The sequence below is a fragment of the Lycium ferocissimum genome, chromosome 5 (genome assembly GCF_029784015.1).
Source record: "Lycium ferocissimum isolate CSIRO_LF1 chromosome 5, AGI_CSIRO_Lferr_CH_V1, whole genome shotgun sequence".
In the NCBI taxonomy this organism is placed as follows: Eukaryota; Viridiplantae; Streptophyta; class Magnoliopsida; order Solanales; family Solanaceae; genus Lycium; species Lycium ferocissimum.
Window position 1 is genome coordinate 9929067 of NC_081346.1, and position 27965 is coordinate 9957031.

General features: G+C 34.3%; 4 protein-coding genes across 9 annotated transcripts; 3 read left to right on the plus strand and 1 right to left on the minus strand.

The window, feature by feature from the left end:
* Positions 1-6245: 6245 nt before the first annotated feature.
* On the plus strand, positions 6246-9746 carry LOC132055901 (protein NRT1/ PTR FAMILY 4.6-like). Of its 4 annotated transcripts, XM_059447916.1 has the most exons (5): positions 6246-6375; positions 6458-6563; positions 6705-6919; positions 8042-8482; positions 8562-9746. In XM_059447916.1, the coding sequence occupies exons 1-5, from the start codon at positions 6373-6375 to the stop codon at positions 9567-9569; spliced, it is 1773 nt and encodes a 590-aa protein (XP_059303899.1). In that variant the 5' UTR covers positions 6246-6372; the 3' UTR covers positions 9570-9746. The 4 variants fall into 4 exon arrangements, with proteins under 4 accessions (XP_059303899.1, XP_059303902.1, XP_059303900.1 ...); XM_059447919.1 differs by lacking the exon at positions 6705-6919; XM_059447917.1 differs by having other exon boundaries at positions 6310-6621.
* A 1909-nt stretch (positions 9747-11655) lies between these two features.
* LOC132055904 (uncharacterized) lies at positions 11656-14161 on the minus strand. The gene is made up of 2 exons (XM_059447922.1): positions 13967-14161; positions 11656-12301 (listed from the first exon to the last, which is right to left on the minus strand). The coding sequence occupies exons 1-2, from the start codon at positions 14090-14092 to the stop codon at positions 11858-11860; spliced, it is 570 nt and encodes a 189-aa protein (XP_059303905.1). The 5' UTR covers positions 14093-14161; the 3' UTR covers positions 11656-11857.
* A 123-nt stretch (positions 14162-14284) lies between these two features.
* On the plus strand, positions 14285-17086 carry LOC132055903 (probable polygalacturonase At3g15720). Of its 2 annotated transcripts, XM_059447921.1 has the most exons (9): positions 14285-14902; positions 15016-15150; positions 15260-15415; positions 15545-15562; positions 15682-15889; positions 16036-16117; positions 16207-16315; positions 16475-16588; positions 16666-17086. In XM_059447921.1, exons 1-9 carry the CDS (start codon positions 14729-14731, stop codon positions 16888-16890), a joined length of 1221 nt encoding a protein of 406 aa, XP_059303904.1. In that variant the 5' UTR covers positions 14285-14728; the 3' UTR covers positions 16891-17086. The 2 variants fall into 2 exon arrangements, with proteins under 2 accessions (XP_059303904.1, XP_059303903.1); XM_059447920.1 differs by having other exon boundaries at positions 15260-15562.
* Positions 17087-22096: 5010 nt separating this feature from the next.
* Positions 22097-27790, plus strand: LOC132055906 (hypersensitive-induced reaction 1 protein). 2 transcript variants are annotated; one of them, XM_059447926.1, is made up of 6 exons: positions 22097-22183; positions 22858-23049; positions 25593-25713; positions 25814-25905; positions 25993-26089; positions 27239-27790. In XM_059447926.1, the coding sequence occupies exons 2-6, from the start codon at positions 22861-22863 to the stop codon at positions 27595-27597; spliced, it is 858 nt and encodes a 285-aa protein (XP_059303909.1). In that variant the 5' UTR covers positions 22097-22183; positions 22858-22860; the 3' UTR covers positions 27598-27790. The 2 variants fall into 2 exon arrangements, with proteins under 2 accessions (XP_059303909.1, XP_059303908.1); XM_059447925.1 differs by lacking the exon at positions 22097-22183 and adding an exon at positions 22530-22725.
* The last annotated feature ends 175 nt before the right edge of the window (positions 27791-27965 follow it).

Sequence of the window (27965 nt, forward strand, 5' to 3'; positions counted from 1 at the left end):
TCTGGACAAGCTAATACTGTTACGTTTTCTTAATTTTCTGCCCATCTACCTGAAATTACTTGCTTACACTAGAGAGTTCGACAGGACATTAGAAGGAAACAAATGCTAAATGGCTGTGACCTTAAGGACTTCCAGCCACTCAATTTGCAGAAGTTTGGAGTATGCTTCCCATAAATAATGCGGGTCCACATGGGAAACTCGCAGACATGACTTCCACTAGATGATAAGCTGAAATTAACGGTATAACTCAAGTACCAAAAAGAAGCAACTAGAGTGTAACACCTCGCACGTTCATGATTCGAGACTTGATAACCAAGACAGAAGTGTTGGGATTAGAAAATTTTCTTCAGAACGGTAAAAGTACATCTACGTCAAATTGTAAAAGTACATCTTCTTGAACGTCAAATTGGATGGCAAGTTATACGGGCCGTACATTTATGTACTTTAATGTACGGGATGTAGCTTCTAGAAATTGACAAATGAGGTACGCCCATAATGTCACAGATACTTATGCACGGGCCGTTTCTTCCGAACGTAAGTAACTAAAAACCTCACATGGAAAAATCAAAAGTCATTGGAATTTGACAATTCCCGGGTCCAAAATTTGGCCACATGGCATTTTCATCGGTGTCCTCCACAGATAAATTGTTTGAAAAAATGTAAAGATTTTTTTATAAAAAATCGGAACAATGAAATATTTATTTTAAATCTTATTTGATTTTAAAAAAGAAAAAGAAACGATTTTAATTAAAATATTTGTAAAAAAATGGATTATTTTTTTTATAAAAAATGAAAACTTGATATTTTTTAAAAGTGTCCTAAAAATCCAGATTTTCATCACGTACCTCAAAAACTAAAAAATGTAGAAAACCCTTTTTTAAAAAAATAATCCTGACATTTTTAAATCAGAAAAAATAATCAGTTTTCCACTTATTCTTAAAAAAATAAGTATCCCATATTTTTAAAAAAGTCCGAGAACCAAAAATTCAATTTTTCGGGCCGTACAGTTTATTTAGTTTTCCGTTGTTAAAAAGTCCAAGTTTTCATTAAAAAACAAATAAATTTTCAGACAAAAGTATAAATACGTGGGTTTAGATTTTTAATCTCACCACATTTCATATTTTCAAGCCTAAAAATTTATACTTTTTATGAATTTTCCAAAATTGATTTTTTTTTTTTTGAAAAAAAAAAAAGGCTCGCGCTGTTGGCGATGTGACTCACTTGCTATGCCACGTGGCAGCTCGGGGATGATTAAAACCTTTTGCCAAGTTTAGGGGTGTCTTGAAGCGACAATAGTTTGGGGACTAAAGTTGCAGGTACGTTCAGTTTTAGTGCAGCAATAGTTTGGGTTTAGTTTTTAATCTCACTTTTCATATTTTCAAGCCCTTAGTACGAAGTTCTTCTCTCCTCCTGAAGAATTCTAACATGTATCCATGATTTCTAAATAAGAATCCATTGTTCCTGACCTAGGGTTTTCAAGAAAACCCACCTCAAGGATTCAAGACTAAGGCTTTTGGATTTCTTTTTTCAAGTTCAGACCTTTTTACAAGTTTTGGAGCGATTAAGGTATGTAGGGTTTCTATTTACATGTGAGAACATCATTATTCTTCTCCACGCCACGTTCTTCCATGATTATAGGAAAGTTCACCAAAACTAGGGTTCTAGACATGTTCATGATAATCCTAAGTACATGTACCACGATTCCATGTTTGCTTTAATAGTTCGTTATTGTGTTCTTAATATTCCCTTTTGGTTATTGAGAATCTGTCCGTAATCCATGAAAACCCATACTTTGCATTCCGTGGGTTCTTAAATGCAAAATATGAACTTTTATGTCTATTTTCATGAACTTCTACATGCTTTCATGTTTTCATACAAGTTATACTTTATATCTAGCTTCATGTTACAATACCATCATGAATCATGTTTACAATCATGTTTATATAATTCCTGGATACGAAGCCAATTATATCCATGTTCATGTTTTGGGAGTTGCACAGATTACTGAGAAGGTTTAATACCTGAAACTACGTATGCCAGCGTAGGGTAAGAATCACTCCGCCCAGTTAGGACGATTCCTTCATGTTTACCCATTGCAGGTTATTGGATCCATTCATGTCATGTTCATGTCTTGCACCCCGGCAAGGTACAGGATGACTTAGCTGATCGGGCAGAGATCAGACACCACGTGCTTACGTGATGATTACATGTCGGTTATACTAGTACTCTCCCGCAGATATCTTTACAGACTTAAAATATCTTATTCATGTTATACATATTCGTGTCAGATGATATTTCATGTTCATGTTCAGCTTACAAATACAGTTTCAGTTTCAGTTCTGTTGTTTCATGTGCCATGCTTATTTCATTCAATTGCTTAACATAGCAGTACAATTCGAATGTATTGACGTCCCTTTTATTTGCCTAGGGTCCTGCATTTCACGATTCAGATTCACAGGACGACGGATCGGCTTGTTAGGACTTTGCACGTACCAGCTATTGGTGAGCCCCATCTCATTCAAGCTTTTATCTTTATTTCTTTATTGTCAGTTATGCAGTAACGGTATGTCGGAGGCTTTGTCCCGGTAAACAGTTTAGCAGTCAGACTCATGTCAGGGGTTTTATAGAATAGACTAGTGCAGTTATGTCACGTCAGATATTCAGAGTCGTATAGCCAGTATTGGCTCAACATTTATCATTTAGTTTCAGACTTATGATTACTTAACCTATGCTTCATTCTCACCATGCATGTTATATTATATTCCGCATCAGTACATGCCCCATGTGAAAGAAAAAATTAACATAAAATAAAACAAAGAACGGCTTTGAGGTGTGAAGATTCGACTGTCCTTAAAGAGTTATCGCTCGTATTCAGATTTTGGGGAAACACAAACGATTCTCTTCAGGATACAACAAAGTCAAAATATACTTGCAGATGTTTCTATATGCTACTTCTGGAGTGTCCTTATATTTATAAATTTGAGAGATGAATTTTCAGAATAGTATGCCTTTTCATGAAAGAGATGTGTCTGTTCAATTTAAGACCTCCAAATAGTACAAAATATCTAACAATCCCCACTAGTTTGTAATATTTCTCATGATATTATGCATAACGGAAAGTATCTTATAATAGATTTGAACTTTCCATTAGTGTAAATACTTTAAATTTTTGACGAAGTTATTGGTATCTTTAAATATTTGAACCACAACTCCATGTGTCAAAACCAAAAGCATCACACACATAATATTATTTAGTAACTTAGAAAACCAGTATTTGCTTTAGCACGTTTATGGCCATGTGCTCATCCTGATTCCATGAATACTCACAAAACCAATCCTCTAAGTCTTGCGTGAAGCGACACCACTTCGATATTCATATAGATGAAATTAGCTACTATGTCCCTGTTAGTGCAGACATTTACTAATTTCATTAAGATTAGTTCACCCTTTTCTCGTAACAGTTTGCACTATAGATTTTGTCACTATGCCCCTGTTATTTCAGACATTTAACAACTTCTTAACTCCTCATATAACAGTATCCAGTACATCGGAATCAAGGCTTTAAACGAGGAGACTCGTGCTTTAGCAACACAAGTGGCTTGTTATTACCCATTGAACTTGTATTGTTAGAGTGTATACTAACTCAAAGTTGGGTTCCCATCACTTATGTTATAATTTAAGGATTTTCGCCTTATTCCTTGACAATTTATTTGTACTGCATTTCTTCTTAATAAATCTTGCAAGATCAACGTAACACAAATCATTTTTATGACAGACTGAAAAGAAATCTTTTACATAGGCATGCCATGGATATATATGCCTAAACTTTTCATTGCATATCCAATTATTGGCTACTCTTAACGTAGTTTCGTTGGCTACTCTTAACATAGCTTCATTACATAAAAATAAATTAGAGAATGATTGCACCAGTTGTGGCCACAACTCTTAATAACATATACATTTCTCAATCATTTCTTTTCTCTTCTAGCATATATATGCTTAATATTCCATATATTGTGGAATAAAAGTTTGGATTCACACCCAAAATAACGCCTCCATTCAAGGTACAAATCCATCTTAAAGTGGATTTTCTTTTCTTATCATTTGATCAAATGATTCTTAAATTTATAGACCAAAAAGGCCTATGTTCATGAACATCATATCTCTATATACTCTCTAACAGACACATCTTTTCATGAAAAGTCATAATCTTTTAAGTGACGCTATTTCATGAAAGAACACAACATTTATAGGAAGACCCATAACCTAACTGTCAAATTGGTAGTTCAATCAACTAATCATCACCAAAATTGTGAAGTTGTAATTCACTAACTACCATATCAAATATATATTTTGTCGAATTGAAGAAATAATTTTATATCTTAAACTTCTTGAAATACTATTGGCTATCAATCGTACAACAAACACCTCCACACTTTAAATATTTTAAGTTATTTTAACTACTTTCAAGTATGAATATTATCCATCAAAATAAAAGAATTCATATATGGCACGCACAACTTGCAAATAAAGTTCATGCAACATAGTCAAGTTATTTCTGTTAATTTTTTCTTTCAATCTTAAAGAGTTATCGCTCGTATTCAGATTTTGCGAAAACACAAACAATTCTCCTCAAGATACAACAAAGCCAAAATATACTTACAGATGTTTTAATATGCTACTTCTAGAGTGTCCTTATATTTATAGATTTGAGAGATGACTTTTCAGAATAGTCATGCCTTTTCATGAACAGATGTGTCTGTTCAATTTAAGACCTCCAAATATTACAAAATACCTAACACCATGTTGATTCAGTAAGCCATGTGATTCGCTCGGTCACATGTTGCAAGGCACCGGGGGCCGTGTTATGCCCAGGCATATAGTTCGGGACGTGACATAGAGAATTGAACACCCTTCTAAGACACAGCCAAGGACAACAATCACGTGAAGTAGAAAACTGACTGATCTATATAGACAGTGACTATAATGAACAACATTTTACGGAAGAGCATCAAGACAAAGATAAAGCAGTTCCAATAGCTTATTTCACGAAATGTAAAAAAGATCGAATAAAACATATTATAAAAAAGTTAAATGACTATTCCATTATAGGAATGTCAAACTATAGTAATACAGCATATAAGCATAAGGAGAAGTTGAGCATAGTTGTCAGTTCATCACCTTCCAGCTGAAACACTTCCCTCTCCTCTCCCTTTCACGTTCCTCGGGATTCCCAGTAATTTTTGCACTCACACAGACACGAAAAAGAAATAAGGTTACAGAATGGCATTTGAAGCTTATACTTCAAACAGAGCCCTGTCATTCAAGGTAAGTTAACATGTATCAGGGAGTGGACTCTATTTGAGGAAGAAAAAAGCAGAGGGAGGGGAACAGGTAACTAAGTCTTGATTGAGAAAAGAGATGGTGGGTGAGATGAAGCTGAAGTTAAAACTAAAGGAGTATAACAGGCCATCATGAGTTTTAATCACTTGCCGACGGGCTTGAAGATGAGATCTATCTCATCAGATGATTCCCATTTATTGGATTTCTTCCACCCTTAGTTGCATTACATGCTACATATAGCAATTTGTGATAGGAGGAAGAAATATAACAGACACACACATACAGAGAGTAAAAAAAAAAAAAAAAAAAAAAAAAACATCTACAGTAAAAGAACTAAAATGAACCAAGAAACTAAGATCAATATATAGTATATTATTCCACATCAACTATGTGACCAATACTCGGAGACCATTCTGAAAATAGTAATGAGCAAGCACTCACCATTTATTTGTTTTTTTCTCCCCCCACAATTATGCACCAAGAAGCATGTACACGCAAAGATATGAGGTTTTACCATAGCGTTACGAAAACGATATCACTTGGAGGTCGTTTGGTTGCTAGTTAGAGTTATGCAGGTAATAGTAACATATGGATTAGTTATGCAGGGTTTAGTTATTCATGTGCTATTAATTCATGTATTAGTTATCCATATCTTTTACCCTGCATAAAATAATATATAAATTGACTCATTACTTGTACATTATACGGGATTGTAAGCTGCTAACCAAACACCATACTTGGTGAGTTGAAATATATACATAACAACTAAAGTGCTACCAAACATTGTACTTGTTATGCTGGTTTTAATACATAAATAATTTACTTCCTAACCAGCAACCAAATGACCCTTTTGTGCAGTGTCACAATCAGAGATTCCAGATTTTTCCACACAATTTGAACATCCTCGTCCTTCAGTATTTAAAGGTGACATTGGCATAGCTTCCTTGTTAAACTGGACAACTTTCAATTTGGGACTTCTGCATCAAGATTTCCGAAACATTACATAAACGCAGAGAGAGAGAGAGAGAGATGGTGCACATTCCAGCTCTCATATCCTCTTTTTTATATTCCCTCCAGCTATTATTTACTTGATTTACGTGCACTATAACTGCAGGATCATGAGCAGGGCTTCACTATGTGGGAAGGCTATGTGGACTGGAGAAACAGGTCAGCCATTAAAGGATGTCATGGTGGAGTTGTTGCTGCCTCCTTTGTATTGGGTCTGTAAACCATCTCTCTTTATGAATTTCTACAGTTGAAATTCATGAATTAGTAACTGTAATCTTTCTAAACTTAGTTATTAATAGTCAAATATAGCTTGTAACAACCATCAATCTGATTTTTTCCCACTGTGGACGTAGTGGTGGAGATTTTGGAGAACTTAGCATACCTGGCAAATGCGAGCAATCTAGTCCTTTATCTATCAAAATTCATGAGTTTTTCTCCATCTGCTTCAGCCAACATAGTTACAAACTTTATGGGAACTTCTTTCCTCCTTGCTCTACTTGGCGGGTTCTCATCTGATTTCTTCTCCACCTATTACATCTTTATCATAAGTGCAACAACCGAATTTATGGTAAGATATCTGTCTCTTTGACATTATCTTTTGTTCGATAACATGTATTAACCAGATAACATTAGTTTAACCTCGTTGACTTCAACTTTTTCCCAGCTTTGTACAGTGCCATATCAAAAGACATAAGTAGAAGAGTAAACTGCCAATCTCGACCTTAATAACAATCACAGGAAATAGGACCAAACGAATAGAATATCATTTGCAGGTGTGCATCATTAACCATTACAACACTATGAGAAAACAGTCAGCTCTTTTGGGTCCGCATTTCATAAAACAGAATCCGACGGAATGTCCAAGTAGTCCATAAGAATTTTTTTTTTTTTTTTTGAAGATAGTAAAGCACAGTCCATAAGATATTGTTATAAGGATCTCGGAGGTCTTCTGTGGAAGAAACAATGATGCACTCAAATAGTTATCCTGAGTACGCTAAGAATATTAGCAAACATACACTAAATACTAGCAAGCATAAAACTAACTTCATAACTTTACCTACCCCATATAACATACATTTCTATTCAGACCATTTAATACCTTGTGGGGTCAGCTGCATAATAGAAACAGAAATTATTTACTATAAAACAACGAATGCTGTACACCAAATTCCACATGCTGAATTTTCTGTCCAAGTAGAGATCAGGAATGCAAAAATGGTCCCCGGCGCAATGACATACCGATAATAAAATGTTACTTTAGCTTTCATGGAGAAATAATGGAAAGCTCAGTATAGCAAATACAGTATCAAAAAAGTACCTGAAGACAGGTATTGACCACACGACAACAGTCCCTTCATCCGACTTCACCAGGTAAAATTCTCAAGTGATCAAGGCTTTTATGCAGAACCGTCCATGGTTTTTTTCCTGTCCCAGAAAAAGATGGACTTTGTGCCTGGACTTACTAATTTTTCAGAAACAACTTTAAGGTAATCAAAAGGAAGTGCCTAAGCTTCCTAACATGATGATGAATACTCTGCTTCTTTAGCACTTAGTTAGCCTGCCAAAGAAAATGTGACACGTAGCTTTTCTCCTTTCAAGTGAAAAATAACTGATCAGAAGATTATAGCATGAGACATTTAGTAGGATGGTATGTCGCATGCACTGTTACTAATCGAAGATACTGGAACAGGGACTATTGATGCTGACATTGCAAGCTCGCATACCTTCCCTGAGGCCACCCATCTGTGCATCAGTAAACAGAAACACCCCATGCAAAGAGGTAGGTGGTGGCCACAAAGCAATGTTGTTTTCTGGCCTCTACCTGGTGGCCTTGGGTGTTGGAGGGATAAAAGGTTCACTTCCTTCACATGGAGCAGAGCAATTTGACGAGAATTCACCACAAGGAAGGAAGCACAGATCTACCTTTTTCAATTATTACATCTTCTGCCTTGCTTGTGGAGCATTGATTGCAGTGACATTCGTAGTGTGGGTAGAAGATAATAAAGGCTGGCAATGGGGCTTTGGTATCTCAACCGTAGCAATATTAAGCTCAATTGCCATTTTCCTCCTCGGATCTAGGACTTACAGGATCAAAGTTCCCACAGGAAGCCCAATTACAACCATTTTCAAGGTATGGTTCTATTAGTAGGCATCCTGTACATGCATGCTAAAACAAGGTAAGAGTAATTCACATTGAAATGTTTGAACAGGTTCTTGTGGCAGCATTTTCCAACTCTCTCTTTCCTAAGAATTCTATTGGTAATGTGTTAGACATGAGGGAAACTCCCCAAAACACAGCTGAGATTAGTGAGGGGGAAGAAGTACATGGAGAACGAACGGCAGAAATTCAAACTGAAATGAAGGACCTCAAGTTCATTGGTAGAGCAACAGTGAACAACGCAGCCTACCCGTCACGGCACTGCACAGTCAAGCAAGTACAAGATGTGAAAATAGTCGTCCAGGTCGTGCCAATATTTATGTCAACCGTTATGCTGAACTGTTGCCTGGCTCAGCTTTCCACATTTTCTGTACAACAAGCAGCCACCATGAACACATATATTGGTGCTCTAAAAGTCCCACCAGCTTCTCTTCCAGTATTTCCAGTCATATTCACCATGATACTGGCACCAGTATATAACCATATTATAATCCCCTTCGCCAGGGCAGTGACAAAGAGTGAAATGGGCATTACTCATCTACAACGAATCGGAACCGGGCTATTCCTATCAATTGTAGCCATGGCTGTTGCAGCTTTGGTGGAGATGAAGCGGAAGACAGTGGCTGAACAATCTGGATTAATGAATTCGACCGAACCACTGCCCATCACATTTCTTTGGGTAGCATTGCAATATCTGTTCTTGGGATCAGCTGATCTCTTCAGCTTAGCTGGCTTGATGGAATTCTTCTTTACAGAGGCCCCCTTAAGCATGAGGTCATTGGCAACAGCACTCTCTTGGGCATCACTAGCCATGGGTTATTACCTCAGCTCAGTGATCGTATCAATAGTAAACCGTATAACTGGTAGGTTTCAGCGAACACCATGGCTCTACGGGAGTAATTTGAATCATTATCACCTCGAAAGGTTCTATTGGCTAATGTGCATATTAAGTGGACTAAATTTCTTACACTATCTCCTATGGGCCACTCGCTACAAGTACAGGTCAACAAAGCCTGATGACAAGAGAGCCCAAGATGATATAACACCATCAGAAGCCTAATTGTAGTTGCTCATATATGTGATTTTCAAATGCTAAAGACATTATTTGCCATCTACCCAAATTGTCAATATTTTAAGTTTATAGCTAAAAGATGGAGCACTCGTTACCCTCAGGTGTTTTGGTAGCTTTCTAAATGCCAGTTACTCTGTATTACTAATCGAAAATGTTATTACACTATTTTCTATTTGCTCCATGATATCTAGCACATGTAATTTTCTTCACACACAGGATAGTTATCATATCATACATAATAGCCTCTAATTAGTCAGCTACTGATGTAAAAGTCATTTGATAGAGACTTGGCAATGTAAAAGCATCCAAATATCATGCATTCGATTAAGCTACTAATGCTAAGAACAACACTGAGAAGTTACAAAATCTTGGCAGTGGATCAGAGAATTGAGAACTAGAATGAGAATTACATTGAGGCGTGAATGGATGCTGCATATAGAACCCACTTCTCATGTTCGGACTTCGGAGAACTTTGACGATGAGAATTACAGACCCATTTTACATTACGCACGGAACTAGCAATTCGAAACACTAAAATTTGCACCAAATGCTATAATGCATCGTTAATTCATCAGAATTGAAGTCAAATTCATGAAAAGCTGCGCCATGCAATCGGATACGGGCGAAGCACACAAGGATGAATCTATTGGGTAGAGTAACAAGCAGGGGATGTAGCTCAGATGGTAGAGCGCTCGCTTAGCATGCGAGAGGTACGGGGATCGATACCACGCATCTCCAGCTTTGCTTTCTGTGTTTGCTTTTTTCCCTCTTATTCACTGACTTGTGCGTTAACTCCTTTTTATTTATTTTGGTGACTTGTGCGTGAACTTTAGATGTTCTCTTCTTATAGCTGCCAAGCTTCTAAAATGTGCTTAGGATGAAAAGTGTTTTTTTTCAAAAGTACTTTTGAAAAAAAAAAAAACAGTTTTTGTTTGGCCAATTAATCTTAAAAGCACTTTTGCATAGCAATTAGTGTTTGGCTAAACTTCTAAAAAGTGCTTCTAAGTGCATTTTTTTTTAAAAGTGCTTTTGGGTAAAAATTATTTTTTTAAGCTTTTGAAAAACTGCTTCTCCTACTCCCCAAAAACACTTATTTTCTCCCAAAAACTTGGCCAAACACCTCACTTTTTAAAAAATAAGTACTTTTATAAAAAAATAAGCTTGACCAAACAGGTTATTAGTTTTCTTTTGGTAACATGGATAATATGATTATAGCTAAAGTCCAATGCATAGTCTGATCTTCCTTGGATACATAAATCCAATGAGATAAAAGTACAGAAACATGAAGAAACAAAAGCATGAGAAACTAGATATAACATAATGTCCCCAAAATCATCTACTCCTATTTTTTCGGTTGGAAAGGGAATTTTATATATAGATTATGCATCAGTATAGGAAGAGGTACCACTAACAGTAGCTACTGTAGCCATAGGATCATAACAAAAGAATGTGCTAAGAGAGGTGACTGTTCAAAGAGTTGGATTAGAGTTCCCCCTAAGTCCTAACTATCCGATTAAAAAAAGTTCCTATTGTCTGCTCCCCAAAGCTGATGAGACAAACATAAGAGGAACTGTCCAAACACATATACTACTATACTGCATCCTAGCACCATCCATTATATCAAAAGTGAAATCCTTAACTTCAAATGTAATGTGAACTGGAATACTGAATTTTTGGGCTTCCGATCATTTGCCGCAGCTGCTTGCAGTCATTAAGAAAATTTGAATAAGGCTGATCATCATTTTGAAGCATGTTAGTAACCTCCATAGATTCAACACAAGTCTGTAAAGGTAAAAGACTATTTTCATGAGCCATTTTAATTCCATCGTTCCCTGGCAAGCACATTAATCACCTGGTAAGATTCATGGTAAACATGTTGAAAGAGTTTTTCCGAAGTTATTTCACTCATCCTTTTCTATGTAGTGGATTTTCCACTTTCCCTCCCCTCAAAGCCCTCTTTTTTGTTCATAAAATAGCAAAAACAATTTCTTTGTGAGTTCAGAAATTTGTTTTAACTTGCTACAGAGTTATGGAGGAAAAAAGTATTTGATTATACTGCTTGACATACAATAACTACATAAAATGAATTCATGTGCATAACCTTAGAATTGTTTGAGTTTCAAGAAAAATCTAATGTCAAGTTGTCAACCAAGGCATATAACAACTAAAATAAAAAGTACAACAACTATAATTACACTTTAATCCAAATAAATTGAGATTGATCATACGAATCTCACTACAAAAATATCCCCTTTATTTGATATTTTCCAGGGTGGTCAATCAGCCTCCTGCAACCCATCCAAAACCACTGACCCGACAAACAACCCGACTGCGGTCAACCCGAATGCTCCAGCCAACACTGCCTGAACCGCCACAAGACCCACGGAATCATCGGGTATCAACACGATTGCTAAAATAGCCGCCACTAGAACTGGAAGCGACGCGGACGCCAACGCAGCAGGTGAGAAACTCGCAGCCTTCTCCAGCAAACTTAGCAGCCCTAGTTCTTCCGCCTTTGAGAATACACCTAACTTCTCTATGGACGACAACGTTAATCCTAGCTCTTCGGCTTTTGATAGAAGTCCAGCTTTCTCCACAGTGCTTAAAACTTTTCGTTTTTCCAGTTTTTTGAATACGTCTACTTCCACTTGTTCGCTGCCCTCGTAGAATAGTCCTGCCCCGAACCATTCCTTTTTCCATTTATCATCAAACTTGTTCACCTGCAGTAGTAATTCTTCTTATTACAGTACTACGTAACTCAGCTTATGTGAGTGTGAAGCATAGTTGGTCATCGTCTAAATAAAGAATGATTGTTGCTACAGATTGACATTCTTTTGTTTTTTGATAAGTGAAGATGGAATTTAACTTAAACTATTCCATTAATCACTGCACGGCGAAAGATTACAGAACATTCCTTCAACTGAGGAAGTCTATTAAGTGCTCAAAAGAATTACTATCATTACCAAAATTCAAATTTGGAGCAAAAGTTTAATTTCAGCACAAATTTATTTTTAAAGCTAAAGACAGCTCTGCCTCTGTCTTCTACTGTTTTTTCGATTTGCAGTTGACAAAGATAAATGTGCAATTAAAATAGTTAAATTATGAAGAATCCTAGGGAGAATAAGTAGGCGTTTGGCCATGGGATTTGAGAGCTAATTTCATATTTTAATTTCAAATCAGCGTTTATTTATAAAATCTGCACAAAAACTTCAACTTCGACTTTAATTATAGATTTTAAATCTCAAATTCTTCAAAAAATAAGAATTGAAATTCCAAATTGTGATTTCAAACTTTTTAAAATATAAAACTTGACCCATAAATTTATAATCTCTCCGTTTCAATTTATATGAACCTTTTCGGAGTACAAAGGTCAAACTTTATGATTTTGACCGAAAATTTTGACATAGATTTTTCAAGTTTGTAAAAATAAAATTTATATATTTAGAAACCACATAAAAAGTACTATAAGTCATGATAATTTATAATTCAAATAATTTGGAAAAATGTAAGGAAAACGCGGTGAAGAACTACCTCGTAGACTCCGCAAATAGTAATTGGTTCACATAAATTAACAGAGGGAGTATTTGGTAAGAAAAAGACCTATCATTTTATATTTTTGTTAAAAAGACCATGCTTGATGTGAAGATATTGTCCATACAATGTGGAAGGATTATATTAAGCAATAGCTAGTTACTACTACTGTTGATTTTTTAAACCAGCAATCTTTACAAATTAAGAAATGTGGAGATATGTAATTTATTAATGTAGCACCTTAGGATATTCCAATACCTTACTTATGAATTATGATTTGCTCATTCGGTAAGATAGTACAAGAGCTGAGAACTTTTGATAGCTTTCAAAAACTGTGGGCTTTCATGTTCATGACAAAAAAAAAATACAACATAAGAAATATAAATTGCATGGCTAAAAAAAAAAAAATTCAATTTCAAATCACTATGTCCAAACGGGCCCTAAATTGAAGAGAAAGGTGGTTCAAATAACTGCCTTATTGATTGATGTACAATGATATTGATTGCAACGAAATTATGTCATGGAATAAAGTTTCCTAATTTTACAATCACTAGAGCCCGTTTGATGCACTTATTTTAAGTGACTTTTAAGCATAAGTTAGAAATTATAGCTTTTGATTTTTGATTTATTTTGGTTATCTTAATTTCAAAACAAGTGATTAAAAGAATTTTTTTACTTTATTCAAACACTACAAAATGATTAAAAGCTGTTTTGGCTTAAAAACACTTAAAATAAGCCAATCCAAACGGGCTTTTGTTTCAATTAAATTTGATTGTTTCAGATAAATAAGGTTTTCAATAAACAGATGTAACCAGCTTATCTTAGCGACAAAATATGGGGAATATATTGCATACCTTCTTTTTAGGAGCCATGGCCAAGATTCGCGGGGAGCTATTGGAGGGGAATAAGCGGCGAAATCTGGGCTTGGAACTAAAGCCATACTCCAAATTTTTCAGATAAGCCGTTGTTGTAGCCGCCATTGAAGAGTTTTAGCTTTTCTCTAAAACTCTTTTTTCACATGAATTTTCATTACATTCAAACACTCCTAACTCATTCATCTCCATAGAAATCTATGGTTCCTAATTATTCGACCAATCAAAAAGCAGCTTATCCTATCTGGACTAGACAACTTTACGTGGTGTGGCCTTGCAAATTATTAAATTTCCAAATATACCCTCCATTTTGGTCATTTTTTCCTCACGTGGTACGCTACACTTATATAGTAGTTCAATTAAATCCTGGACTTAGATTTTTAATTGCTTCCTAGTTTGTGTCACGTTTGAATTAAAGTACGACATGAACTAGTTTTAGAACACTTCTATAGCAGTTCAATTAAATCCTGGACTTAGATTATCAATTGCTTCCTAGTTTGTGTCACTTTTGAATTAAAGTACGATATGGACTAGTTTTAGTACACTTCTATTGTAGTTCAATAATTCAATTAAAACTCCTGGACTTGTTTCAATTGCTTCCTAGTATGTGCCACGTTTGAATTAAAAGTGCTAAAAGTGCGACATGGACTAGTTTTACTACGATAATAACACTTGGGAATTAGATAAGTCCTAGAATTGCATGCATTATCAGTGTAAACTTAGGTTACTGGCTAGTACTTATCTATGATCACACTACAAGCTCTCCTTAATTTTCTGAATTTCCATAAGATGAAGATTTTAATCTCATTCTTTCTTGCTCTGCTTCTGCCTTCGCCAATTTTTTCAAGACCTGATTCTCCAGTGTTTAATGTTCTTGATTATGGTGCAGTTGGAGATGGCTCGACCGACTCAACCAGTGTAATTAACAATCCATGAATAGATGAATTACATTAGTGTTAGATATTAGGTGGTAAAAAAGTTTTAATCAATGTACTGACCAGTTTTTTTCTTTTTCCTGCAATTTCTTATAGGCTTTCAACAGAACATGGGGAGCAACATGCACATCTTCTTCTTCTCCGACAATGTACGTTCCTTCTGGCAATACGTTCTTGCTTCATCAGTTGAAATTGAGCGGACCTTGTGCATCCCCAAGTGTCACCATCGAGGTATTTGGTTAATTAGTTAACTAGCAATTCTTATTCATCAGGTTGTATTATCCCAAGTATTAATGTTTTGAGTCTAGGGACCTCCCACCTTAATTTATTGATTTTGCAGATAAATGGAAATATAGTAGCACCAAGTGAACCCTCAGAATGGAGGTGTATGTCCAATCGTTGTGATAAATGGATTTCTTTTAAACATGTTAACGGCCTTACAGTACGTGGGAGTGGAATAATTAGTGGTCACGGACACAAATGGTGGGATGTTAATGTAAGTCAATTGAGTAGTTTTGTTTTTGTTAGGTTGATGAAAAATATTTTAAGGTTACTAGTGTTTTACATTGGTTTGAAGCTTCATTCTAGGTTTCTAACAGCTTTTATTACCTCTATATATTTTCAGGACCGCATGAAACCAACTGTAAGTTTTAGATGCTCTGGAAACCTTTCATAAACATGAATTTTTTTCATTTTTTATTTTTTGTAATAAGGACTTATGACAGCATATATTTGGCATTTAATAACGGGATTCTTTTATAGGCTTTCGAAATTTCACATTCCAAAAACATTAGTCTAAGCGGGCTGAGCTTTAAGGACAATCCTCGGGTGCATGTCAATATTGAGAGCTCGGAATCTGCAAGAGTCTCAAACATAACCATAGATGCCCCAGCAAAAAGTCCTAATACTGATGGTATTCATGTTTCAGACAGCAGAGATGTTTCCATTAATAATTGCCGAATTGGAACTGGTAATTTTGGACATATCTATCAACTTTAAGGATAAATTAACTCTTCTCAGTAATTTTGGACATTTCTATCAACTTTAAGGATAAATTAACTCTTCTCAGTAATTTTGGTTTTGTAAAGACTGCGCTAAATTTCCTTGAAAATGCAGGAGATGATTGTATCTCAATCGTTGATGGATGTTCCAATCTGAAAATCAGCAACATAATATGTGGACCAGGGCATGGTATAAGGTTAGTTTTATCTCCTCACTTTTGTCCTATTGAATTTTCTGTGTTTGAAGATGGAATGGTAGTTGAATGTGAGCTGGATCTGGATGCAGTATTGGAAGTCTAGGCAAGCATGGATCTAATGACAATGTAGAAAATATTGTTGTCAGTGACGTCGTGTTCATAAAATCTACAAATGGTGCTCGTATAAAGACGTGGCAGGTAAGTGTTATTGTATTAATTTAAAATACTTTTCATGATAATCTGATCAAGTTTCTCATTAGATAATCTAAAAGAAGTTAATCATCAAAAGCTTGAGCAGCCTAAATACATGTATGCTTTATTATTTGATTTTTTTTTTTTTTTGTTTTGTTTAATCAGGGAGGCCAAGGGCATGCTAGGAATATCATTTTTGAGAGAATATTGTCACAAGATTCTTATAACCCTATTATTATTGATCAGTTCTATTGTGATCATGAACAGTGTACTGAACATGTAAGTGACTTCTATTTGCATTATTAAACTTCTGGTGAAATCGAGTTCTTAAACTTTTAGCTCATTTGTTGTTGCAGGATTCAGCAGTAAAGGTTAGTGATATTATTTTTAGACAGATAGTTGGAACCTCCAAAGGTGAGTATGCCGTGAAGTTGGATTGCAGTGCGTCAGTTCCCTGCACGGGTATATTAATGGAGGATGTATACATCCGCTCCTCAGGTTCCAAAGATAAGGCTAGATCATATACTAGTAATGCACGAGGACTAGTTAGGGGTCAAAACATTCCTCACACCCGCCTTTGAGAATCAGGGGCATAAATTGCGAGATTAACTTCAAGTTTCCACTACAACTGATTTACGCCTGAATTCATCATATAGCATTGTTTATCAATAGTGGTTTCAGCAATTGTATGTTCCTGATGCTAATGTAGTAGTACTAATTAGTTCTGGAATGACAATTCACATATCCCAGTGGACTAATTCCTGCTTAGTGTGGAAGGTTTTTGGCCTATTATGCACCCATCGAGCCCCAACCCCCTCCCCCCCGTATGTTTTGTCTTGTAACTGCTGGACGGAGCAACTTTTTTATTTTCTTTGCCATTGTGTTGAAGCACGAATATTAACACTACGATGTTCATATGGTTATAAGTTGGAGTCAATCATAGGTAGGTAATAAACGGTGGCCAAAAGAGAGAATTTCTCTTAGCATTTTCCCGCTCATTCAAGGAAAATTCTTGTCTTGACATTTGTATTATCGAATTTTACAAGGAGTCGAAAAGCAATTTCATTAACAATTGGCCCATTTAATCCTTTTGAAATAACTCAATAATAGATCAGTTAAAGAGGTCCTAATAACTATACTTTGAACAAAAAGACACTAAAAAGAGTGTAGGATTATCATGGATCATGCAAGTGTTGCCGTAGCTCCATGCTCATCAAAATATTGTAAATTTTCTTAATTTGAAAGATGTGAAAAGGGGAACTGTTTTCGATAAGTTCCTTTTGTTATCTCCTTCACCCAGCCCAATATAGGAGCGAAGCAAGTAAACACCTTCAAGGCTAATCTCACTACAAGTTACAACTCTCTTTATACAACAATTTGATCTATTACTCCATGTACCCTCATTAGTTTTGGTTAAACCTTGTATTTATTTAGAGAGATTTATTTAATATGTACAAATTATGAACTTAGAGCTCAATAATTCAAAAGGACTAAATTTTGAACCAACAAGCTTCAAATTTAGTTTTGTCTATCTTAGTTTATTAAGGAAAAAAATATAAGGACCAAACAATCGACTCATAATAATTTGGAGGTGAATCATACAGCATCAAAAGTTCTTGTACCTTATGGTCAGGCTTGTTGAAGTTGATATGGTCTCTTTAGTCTTTCCTTTGGGTGATACTTGATAGTAAGTTGGTATGCAAAGATTCTGCAGTGGTATAATTTGGTGTAACGAAAGCTGTTTCCTTCTAGTGGACTTATGGCGTAGGTTCGCCACCATTCACCAGTAGGCTTGACCATTAATTGTCCATATATAATAGTATTTTGTTGGCTATAATATCAAAGCCAAACGTTGTCTGTTTTTACTTATCCAAGAGAGGTATATAATCTATTGCCTTAAAAAAGAGAAGAAAATACATAAATACGGTGTCACATTTATTTGAATCAAAGAGGTGTGCAGCAAGTCTTCCCATCAGATTTGCCTTTTGATCAAAAAGTCACTTTATGTATCTATGGTTTATTGGTCTCTACTGATTTGCGCACAAAGAAAAAATTATGCTTTCTTCGCTGATCAACAAAGTGAGCAACGCATTAAACTAATAATGAACTCGCTTTTCAGACACTACAACAAAATATGCTTTTAGCGGCAATTAATTTACGGCAATAATTACTTAATTGCCGCTAATTATATTCTAGAATCAATTATTACCTAAGAATACCAAACTTTAGCCCTAAAATAAATGCCGCTAAAGCGCTTTAATGATTTCGATCTAATTACGATTAACCAATTACTTGGAATGTTTTTGTGGCAAGAATAACTATCGCTTAAAAGAAAATATATCGCCACTAAAGTTCTTCAAAGATAAAATGGAGTAGTCCAATTCAAAATTGCAATCTATTGGTGGGCTTTTATAATTAACAGGCCATAGTATTCTGATTGACCATAATACCATCAATTGGTCACTAGCTAGCACTAGAACAAAAACAAAAATACAGAAAAGAAAAAACGAAAATGGGCCAAGTCAACAAAGAAAAAACGAAAATGGGCCAAGTCAACTAGGATGATAAGATGTTATTAAACACATTCATGATTCATACCAGGTTATTTCTTCAATAGATTAATCTCCACTTGTCATTTGTATTTTAATAGTTTTGACACAAAGCACCAGGGTGGATCCTTTGATCACTTATTTTATTTTCTTCTTTCTGACAAATCTATGCATTTGGCATTTACTTCTACATAGTTTTCTTAGTTGCTTTCGATTTCGTCCATGACTTTATGGTATTCGATAATGATGGAATTTGGAAGAAATTTAACATTGTCACATCCTAAGCCAGTGGTTTCCATTTAGCAGTTACCATTAATTAAACATATTCTAATCCAATATTTACGTTATCCTAAGATTGCAATACAACAAAATATCCTATATATCGGTGTCAACTGTCCCCTGCTGTGCAATTGTTGAGTTGGTTACATAAAATAATAATCTGTTTGTTTTACGTTTAGGACAGGTTGTTGGATTCACCTATCAATAATGCTATTTAGTTAGATCAATAAACCTATAAGGTGTGAATCACTTGTCTTAACTGATCAATCGGGGGAAGAAGATTAAACAAAGTCTTTTTAGGAAAATACTTAACTAAAGTATTTACAAATTAAGCAATTTACCTTTAAGAGTCACAAATTAGAGCAAGAATACATATATTCGTTTGGTGCAAATACAATATGCAAATAAGTTTTTCCCGTCTTTTCATGCCTAAATTAGGACAATTATATATCATCAGTCATAATAATCAAACATAAACAAAAAGAGAAAAAATAAAATATGTGCTTTACACTTGATCCAGAAAAAGCTAAGTGATATAACTTGGTAAAATGATGAAAAAATTAATTTGGTCAATGATGAAAAAATTAATTTGGTCAAATGTCCGTTAACAGCCAATCAGGTCGTATCTCGTACAAATCACGAAAATCACTATTGACAAGCAAAACCAATAAATGCTAGTACTAATATTGTGGAAAAACCCTTGAAGATTCTTAAACTATATGGTAACTATAAATCGATTGGCTCATAAAAAGTATTCGTAGCAATTACGTGGGGTGTGTGGTGAAGTTCACGAAGAATTTCGTACTCATTATTATATTATAGGCAAAACAATTAATATGTAGATTCTGTTTACACATAAAATGTTTTTCCATCTTATGGGAAAATTTTAAAGATGACATACACGACACATCCACCTCGCGGAAACCGTTGAAGTCTTCGTCTTCATCTAAAGTCGATGCCATTTTATGCATCAATCAGTTTCCGATTAATATATATCTAGACCTATAGAGTAATAAGTTTGATGATCATTGTAGTTAAAAGAAATCAGTCTTTATCAGGACCGAACCATATCTATGACGTGCTACATAACATTTCCTCTGATTATTAAAGAGAAAAATGGAGGAAAAGGTAATCCACTTTATTTCTACACCAACCAAAAAAGGAATTTATATCTAATTATATAATGGACGGCATGATGGATTCATATTGCATAAATATCATTGGAAGCCAAAAGGATTAAAGATGTAGTTTCATTTTTAAAGAAGTAGGAACCATCATTTTTTTCAAGTAGTTATATGAAGAGTGAAATTACATGAGAGTAAATGACTAAAGTTTTGTCAATCAGTATGACTATCTTTTATCTTTTAACAATAATTAGTTAACTTATATTTTTGAGGTCTAAAAAATTGATAACACAAATGATTCTTTTTTTCTTGTTCCGGGAGCAACCTTTAATGGGGAGGGATTTTTGAACACTTGGCTTGTAAGAAGGGCATTTTGGAGCTACTTGATATTTTTGTTTCAAAACGAAACTTAGGGTAAAATTATCCTTCTTCGAATATTTCATGTGTATTTTTTGACCTTTTTTTCTCAATTTTAATTATTTTTAAGACTATTTGATTAGTTAGTATCAAGGCATTCTTGTACCCATCAATAACTTAGGGGTCATCTGGTAAAGGGATAAGATGGGATATTTCGGGATTAAGTTTGAGATAAACTTTATACCTTATTTGGTTGAAGGTATAAATTTATCAAAAATTTAATCATTAATATCCCATCTTATCTCATCAAGATGGGTATTATTTTATCCCACATGCATGGTGTGATAAATTAACCCAGAAATTATAATGCCAGGCCTATAATACCGGGACAATTTAGTCCATACTAAACGACTTATGTGATATTCTTGGTTAAGTATATAGGGGGTATCATGAAAAAAGATTTTCTTGTGCCTATTAAACGGCAAAAACAGAGGACAAAAGTGTAAGAAAGGTACAAAACTAATCACCCGATTTCAAACGTTTGAGCATAATTTCATGGGTTAATCCTTATTACTACTAGTAGTAGTACTTATCCAAAAACGCTTCTTACCTTAAAAAAACCTCAATTTCCACGCCCTAGTTGGGATTTTCTTCTTCTTCGTATAATATATAAGCACCACGTTTAGTTGTGCATGTATCATTCTTCAAGTCTTGATTTTTTCCTTCATAAATCGTAAGTCTCTTCTCCCTTTTTCCCCACTCAGTGGGCTGCATGAATATATAAAAATACATCTTTTTAATTTGTATGCGTGTTGTGTACACGATTTAGTTTCGCTTAAGCGCTTGTCCATTTACTTCCATGGTTTTCTTGAATTGCTAATCTTTATGTTTCTCTGTTTTCTTCCCCTTTTTCATTTCTATACCCTTCTTGCGTTTCATTGTGAGAACCTGCATGAAGATCCGGTTGTTAGTAGAATCTAAAAGCTCAGTTTAATTCTCCAAATAATTTAATGAAATGGGTGTAGAACTTCTGTAGTGCCATCGATTTTAATTCCTTGTGCTTCTCTGTCTGAAAGGCGGTTTTGGGGTTTGAAATTCTGTGGTGGAGCCAGAATTTTTTCTAAGAGTGATCAAAATATAAAAAAGTAAAGACACCAAGAAGTTAAGTGGATTTAACATCTATAAATATATACATAAAAATATGATTTTAACCTTATATATATAGTTATAATTTTTTATTGAAGGGGTGTTCGGATTTCAATTTTTTTTTACTGTAACTTTTTCATATGCCTTTTAGATACTTTAAATTATTAATTATTGTGACTTATAGAAGTAATACCTTTTATGTTATTTTCACATATGTAAATTTTATTTCAAAAAAAGTGAAGTTTCTACGTCCGGATTTACAATCAAAATTTAAAAATTTGACTCTCAACATTCAAACTATACACATAAATTGAGACACACGGAGTATTAAACAAACTAACTTTTTATTAAAAAAAAGTAGGTAGAAATAGCTACTTTTCATGAGAATCGACAGGTAACTGTAACTTCAATTTCAATTGGTGGGTTGTGGCTTTCATGATTGCTTGGATGTCAGTGATTATTTTAATATTTCTGTGTTTTCTAAATCATGATTCTTGATTAATACTCCCATGCTGATTTATTAACCTATATACTATTGGAAGCCAAAACGTATCTTTGACTATATTTTCCTCACATTTTTCCTAAATTATTTAAATTATAAATTATCACGACTTATAATACTCTTTATGTAGTTTCTACATATATATTCTATTTTTACAAACTTAAAAAATTTATATTAAAATTTAAGATTAAAGTTATAAAGTTATAAAATTTGACCCTCGTACTCCAAAAAGAGGGAGTATTTTTTTTGGGTTTATCAAGACTTTATCAGAATTTCTTTCTGTAAACTTCTCAGAGTTTTTTTTTTTCCTCTCAAAAGGTTGCCCTCCCTATTGACCTGTTACCTTGGTATTCAAGTGGAATCTGTAAACTGGTGTTTCTTTTGTCTAATTTTGTGTTTGACAAATTTCTGGAAGATTAAAGTTGTCTACTGGAATCTGAAATTTCCCCTAAATTGCTGGTTAGTTTTACAAAGAGAAGTATATTTTATCCAATTTATTTTGATGTTACTTGAGCAGGTTTAGTGGGTCCATCTGTGGACATCTTCTGGACTAAATACTCTTAATATCTGTTGATTATGTTGTCCTTGTAGAATATGGGCAATTTGTTCTGCTGTGTTCAAGTTGATCAATCCACTGTTGCGATTAAGGAGCGTTTTGGCAAGTATCAGGATGTGCTTGAGCCAGGTTGCCACTGTGTACCTTGGTTCCTCGGAAGCCAGTTGGCTGGTCATCTCTCCCTCAGGTTGCAGCAACTGGATGTCCGCTGTGAAACCAAAACTAAGGTTTATTCTTATCTCTGAATTAGTTTGGTTTGAAATAAAAAAGGTAGCATTGAAACAGTAATAGAGCAAATGAAAAAATGGTCCCTTGTGTTTTGTAGTAAGTTTAAAATAGTCCCTTAAGTATCATCATCTGAGCAATTTTGGTCCTTTAAGTTTTGCTAATTGTGAGCAATCTTGATCTCCGTCAGATATTTACTAAACTTTAATATATAAAAATAATCTTTTTGAATATAAAAATACTTGACGGGTCACACGATTTATCGGGCGGATTATGACGTAAGCGCTTGTCAGGTAAGATATCGGTTGAATTGCTATTGGGTGGTTATCTTTATCGGTTAAATTATATTCAACTATCACTTTTTCATTTCTAAGTTCAAGTTGAAACGTTTCAAATCAAAGTTCTTGTTCTTGGTAATACAAAAGCGTTATGAGGAGTTAGCTACACATAAAAAAATTATAAATTTTATTTACCAAATATATATATATATATATATATATATATATATATATACTTTACTATTATATATAAGAGGGAATGTGAGGACTTTTGTAGTCCTCACAATAATTTCTCAATTTTTTAAAAACTTTTTAAAATTACTTTATGTCCTAATTTTATTTATTTAAGTCAATTTTTTTGTTTTTTATTTTTAAAGTCTATATCTCCTCGGGGACTTTTGTAGTCCTTATAATTTTCAAATTTTTTTTAAAATTTTTTAATTAATTACTTTTAGGTCCTAATCTTATTTATTTATGTCAATTTTTTTGTTTTTGTTTTTAAAGTCTACTTTTCAAAAGCTATCGAACCTCCTACCTCATTTTTCACGTTCTTTGATTTTCGATTGGTGCTCGATATCCGCAAATTTTATTAATCCGGATAATTCGCACCGCATCGCGCCTATTCTACGCGCTTTCCTCCAAAGATTTTTTTTGATATCCATTCGAACCCCTAATCCCTAATTACATAAAGAACACACGGACAAGTTAAATTATGTATTTGTCTTAAAAGTTCATTAACTATGCTACTTTTTATTTAGAACTAAATAACTGTAAAATTAGGATACATAAGTTATAATGTCAAATTCTTGTTCCAAATTTGATTTTGAAATATTTCATCAAAATGGAAGTTAAAATATTAAAGGAAAGGAATGAAAATTTTGCTTTTATATAACTACCCCCCCCCCCCCCAGTATACAACGGGGTATATGGTTGTTGTTGTTGTTGTTTAAAATTATTTACAATTATATTTTTAGTTAAAATATCACGATATTTGAGTAATGGGCCGAGCTTTTACGTCTTTACATATATATATATATATATATATATATATACAAAATTTAAGTGTCACTAACTTACTAATCTAATATAATAGAAAATACTAATATAATAGAGGCCGTTTTTGATCCTTTGGAACAACTCATGAATTTAGTAGATCGTTTTTCTGTAATGACTATGAGTTTTTTTCCAATTTTCCTATTCAAAGATGTATTTGCTTCTCTTCGATGAAGTTTGATTTTCTGGAATGATCCTAATTTTTGGCCTAATTCTTCTTCTGATGATCGACTCAACCTGTTCACAAAGATAATTATATTTTCATCTATATATAAAAATAAATTTTAGTGTATAAACTCTCCAAAGGATTAACAGTGAAAGGAAATCTTTGTAACTTCAAATCAGGATTTGATGTGTTTAAGCACAAACTTTCTGTAGCACCAAAACAGAACAAAGAAGAATGAAGAAAAAGAAAGAGGAAAGACATCCTGGATAATTGTTTCTTATTTGTTTGCCTTTAGCAACACTCTTGTAGTTGCTGCTCTTTAGGGAAATTAGGTTCCTAAGGCGTAAGAAGTGGGGTTGGGCTTTAGCTTTAGACTTGTGCTTTAAGTTTACAATATATATTTTATGTGTTTAGGAGTAAAAATATAAATATGATAAATTCTTAACGGGTTAGCGGTTTTAGTCCCGTTTGGCTAATAATAAAATTTTAACCCATTCCTCAACAGCTAATCCGATAACCCAACACCAATAAGCCAATTTTGCGGTTGGGTTATCGATAACGGTTCGGTTTTGAACGGCCCTACTTGGAAGTACAGCTTTTGCAGTTTATGTTATTTTTGGTCTATTCTGAGGTGCAATTTCTGATATTTTTGTCTATTTTTTTGTGTATGGTGTAGTTGTTGCGGTTTCTGTGATCTACACGGAAATTAATGGCGTTTCTGGTTAAATTTTTTCCGCAGTTCTGGTAAAATTTAACAATAAGAGTTTGGTAAATATCTAATGGAGATCAAAAGTGCTGACTTTTGGCAAAACTTAAATGACCAAAATGGTTCACGTTTGACAAACTTAAATCACCAAAACTGCTCAGGTGATACTTCAGGGACTATTTTGAACCTACTAACGAAGATGGGGGCCATTTTTGTCATTTTCTCAACACTAATTTATCAAAGTTAACCATAGATTACCGTTTAATTGTAGCATAAACTAGTAGGTGTAAGTTTGTCCAAATTTACTTGTTATGCTAATACATTGATTGCAATAATATTCAGGATAATGTATTTGTCAACGTTGTCGCATCAATTCAGTACCGTGCCCTGGCAGACAAAGCAAATGAAGCTTTCTACAAGCTAAGTAACACTAAGGGTCAAATTCAGGCATATGTTTTTGATGGTCAGTAACTAAACTTTCACTTTATTTAGATCTGATGATTTATTACCTGCATTTAATAAGACATGACAGATTTTGACTCATATGTTCTTTATTTCGTCAGTGATAAGAGCGAGTGTTCCGAAACTCAATCTTGATGATGTCTTCGAGCAAAAAAATGAAATTGCTAGGTCTGTTGAGGAGGAACTTGAGAAAGTAAGTGAATTTTTGATGATTTTCCGTTGGAATCATTGATCTCAATCCTTAATTTGGTCATATAAGTGCTTTCTTGCTCTTTTACAGGCTATGTCAGCTTATGGATATGAAATTGTTCAGACACTTATAGTTGATATCGTTCCAGATGAGCATGTGAAGAGAGCTATGAATGAGATCAATGCTGGTATAAATAAATCCCTTACTCTGATTAAGCCTTCCTTATATGCTTACTGTTTCTCAACTGTTCTACTAGAGAGGAATATATATTCCAGTCGAAGGATTTTCAATTTACCAGTATAATGATCTTTTTGTGGATAAAGATACTTAAAACCTGGATGCAACACATTGCAGTTTTAGAAATTGTAATTTCATCTATTTCTTCCAAGCTCCTTGAAGACCAGTCTCTTTTTATTCTGCTTAATATTTTGGTGTGCAGACAAAGACTCAAAGGCTTTGAGGGTGGCAATTCGAGAAATTTAGTTTGCCAGAATGAAAATTCTTATACTCTTATAGCCTGTTTAGCCAGAGCTTTTTAAGGCCAAAAGTGCTTCTTCTTTTTTTTTTGTGTGTGTGTGTGTGTGTGTGTGTGTTTTTTTTTTTTGGCCAAACACTAAGTAGGCGTTTAGACATGCGGTTTGAAACCATGAGATGAAACCAGCGTTTGGACATGCATTTCATCTCATGAATCATCCAAAAAGGCATGATTCGGGGTTTCAAACTATGGTTTCAAAAATTTTAAATATAAAACTTGATCCATAAGTTTATATCTTATAAAAAAAGACCCATATGTTGGTAAATATTTTTAACAATTACTCCCACCAACCATTTACCAACCTCATTAACTTCCACCTACTTTTATTTATGTCTACCATGTAGGAGGATTATATTAAAGAGTAGTTATATTACTATTCATGTTAAATTTTCGTTTTTATTGAACTAAAGTTTGATCAATTGATGTTGTATATTTTAGAAAGGCCTTCTAGTAGCGTTTTAATTTTGTTATGAACTATGACTTGCTCATTTGGTAAGATTGTATAAGAATTGGGAATGTTTTGATAGTTTTCACAACTTGTGAGTTTTTATGTCTATAAGAGAAAATACAACTTAAGATATTTAAATTACATGCCCAAACATGGTTTCAAACCATGTCCAAACGCTCCTAATCGCTGCATAAAAGTGCTTTTCAAATTGAGTAGCCAAACATAAATTGCTTCTCGCCAAAAGTACTTTTTTGAAAAGCACTTCTCGAAATAAGTTGATATAAAAACTTGGCCAAACAGGTTAATTCAGTCTTCCTCACTATTTCATGTCCTAACTATCCTCAACTCTACAGCTGCTCGGTTGAGGGTGGCTGCTAATGAGAAGGCAGAGGCCGAGAAGATTTTGCAAATTAAGAGGGCTGAAGGGGAGGCCGAATCTAAGTATCTCTCAGGCTTAGGTATTGCACGACAACGTCAAGCAATTGTGGATGGTCTGAGAGACAGTGTGCTAGGATTTTCAGTCAACGTGCCTGGAACTACAGCAAAGGATGTTATGGACATGGTCCTTGTAACCCAATACTTCGACACCATGAAAGAAATTGGGGCTTCCAGCAAATCATCTGCTGTCTTCATCCCCCACGGGCCTGGTGCTGTAAAAGATGTGGCACAGCAGATTCGTGATGGACTTCTTCAGGCTTCTGTTGGGCAATAAATATTTATTGCTCATGAATGTTAATGGAAGCTTTTGTCAATTTTTAGACTTTTCTTTCTTTAAATGGAAATATGTGGTGAGTTTGACTTTGTTAGAGATTGGTTAATCCCAATACTATCTATGTTTATAATCAGTTTGGTAAGGTTTTGAATATTTACAGAAGAATTGTTCAAAGAATTTTCAAGTTCCATAAGATTGTTCTACAGCATCCCATATTTTTGTGACTACCATGTCCCCGTACAGGTAGGACAGAAGTAACCCGTTTTTATCTGATCTGTTGGGATACTTTTGGTTTCCCAAGTCTTTTTAAGTATTCCATATTATGGTACTTGAAGATTCATCTCTAAGAATCCCATGCAATATTTACA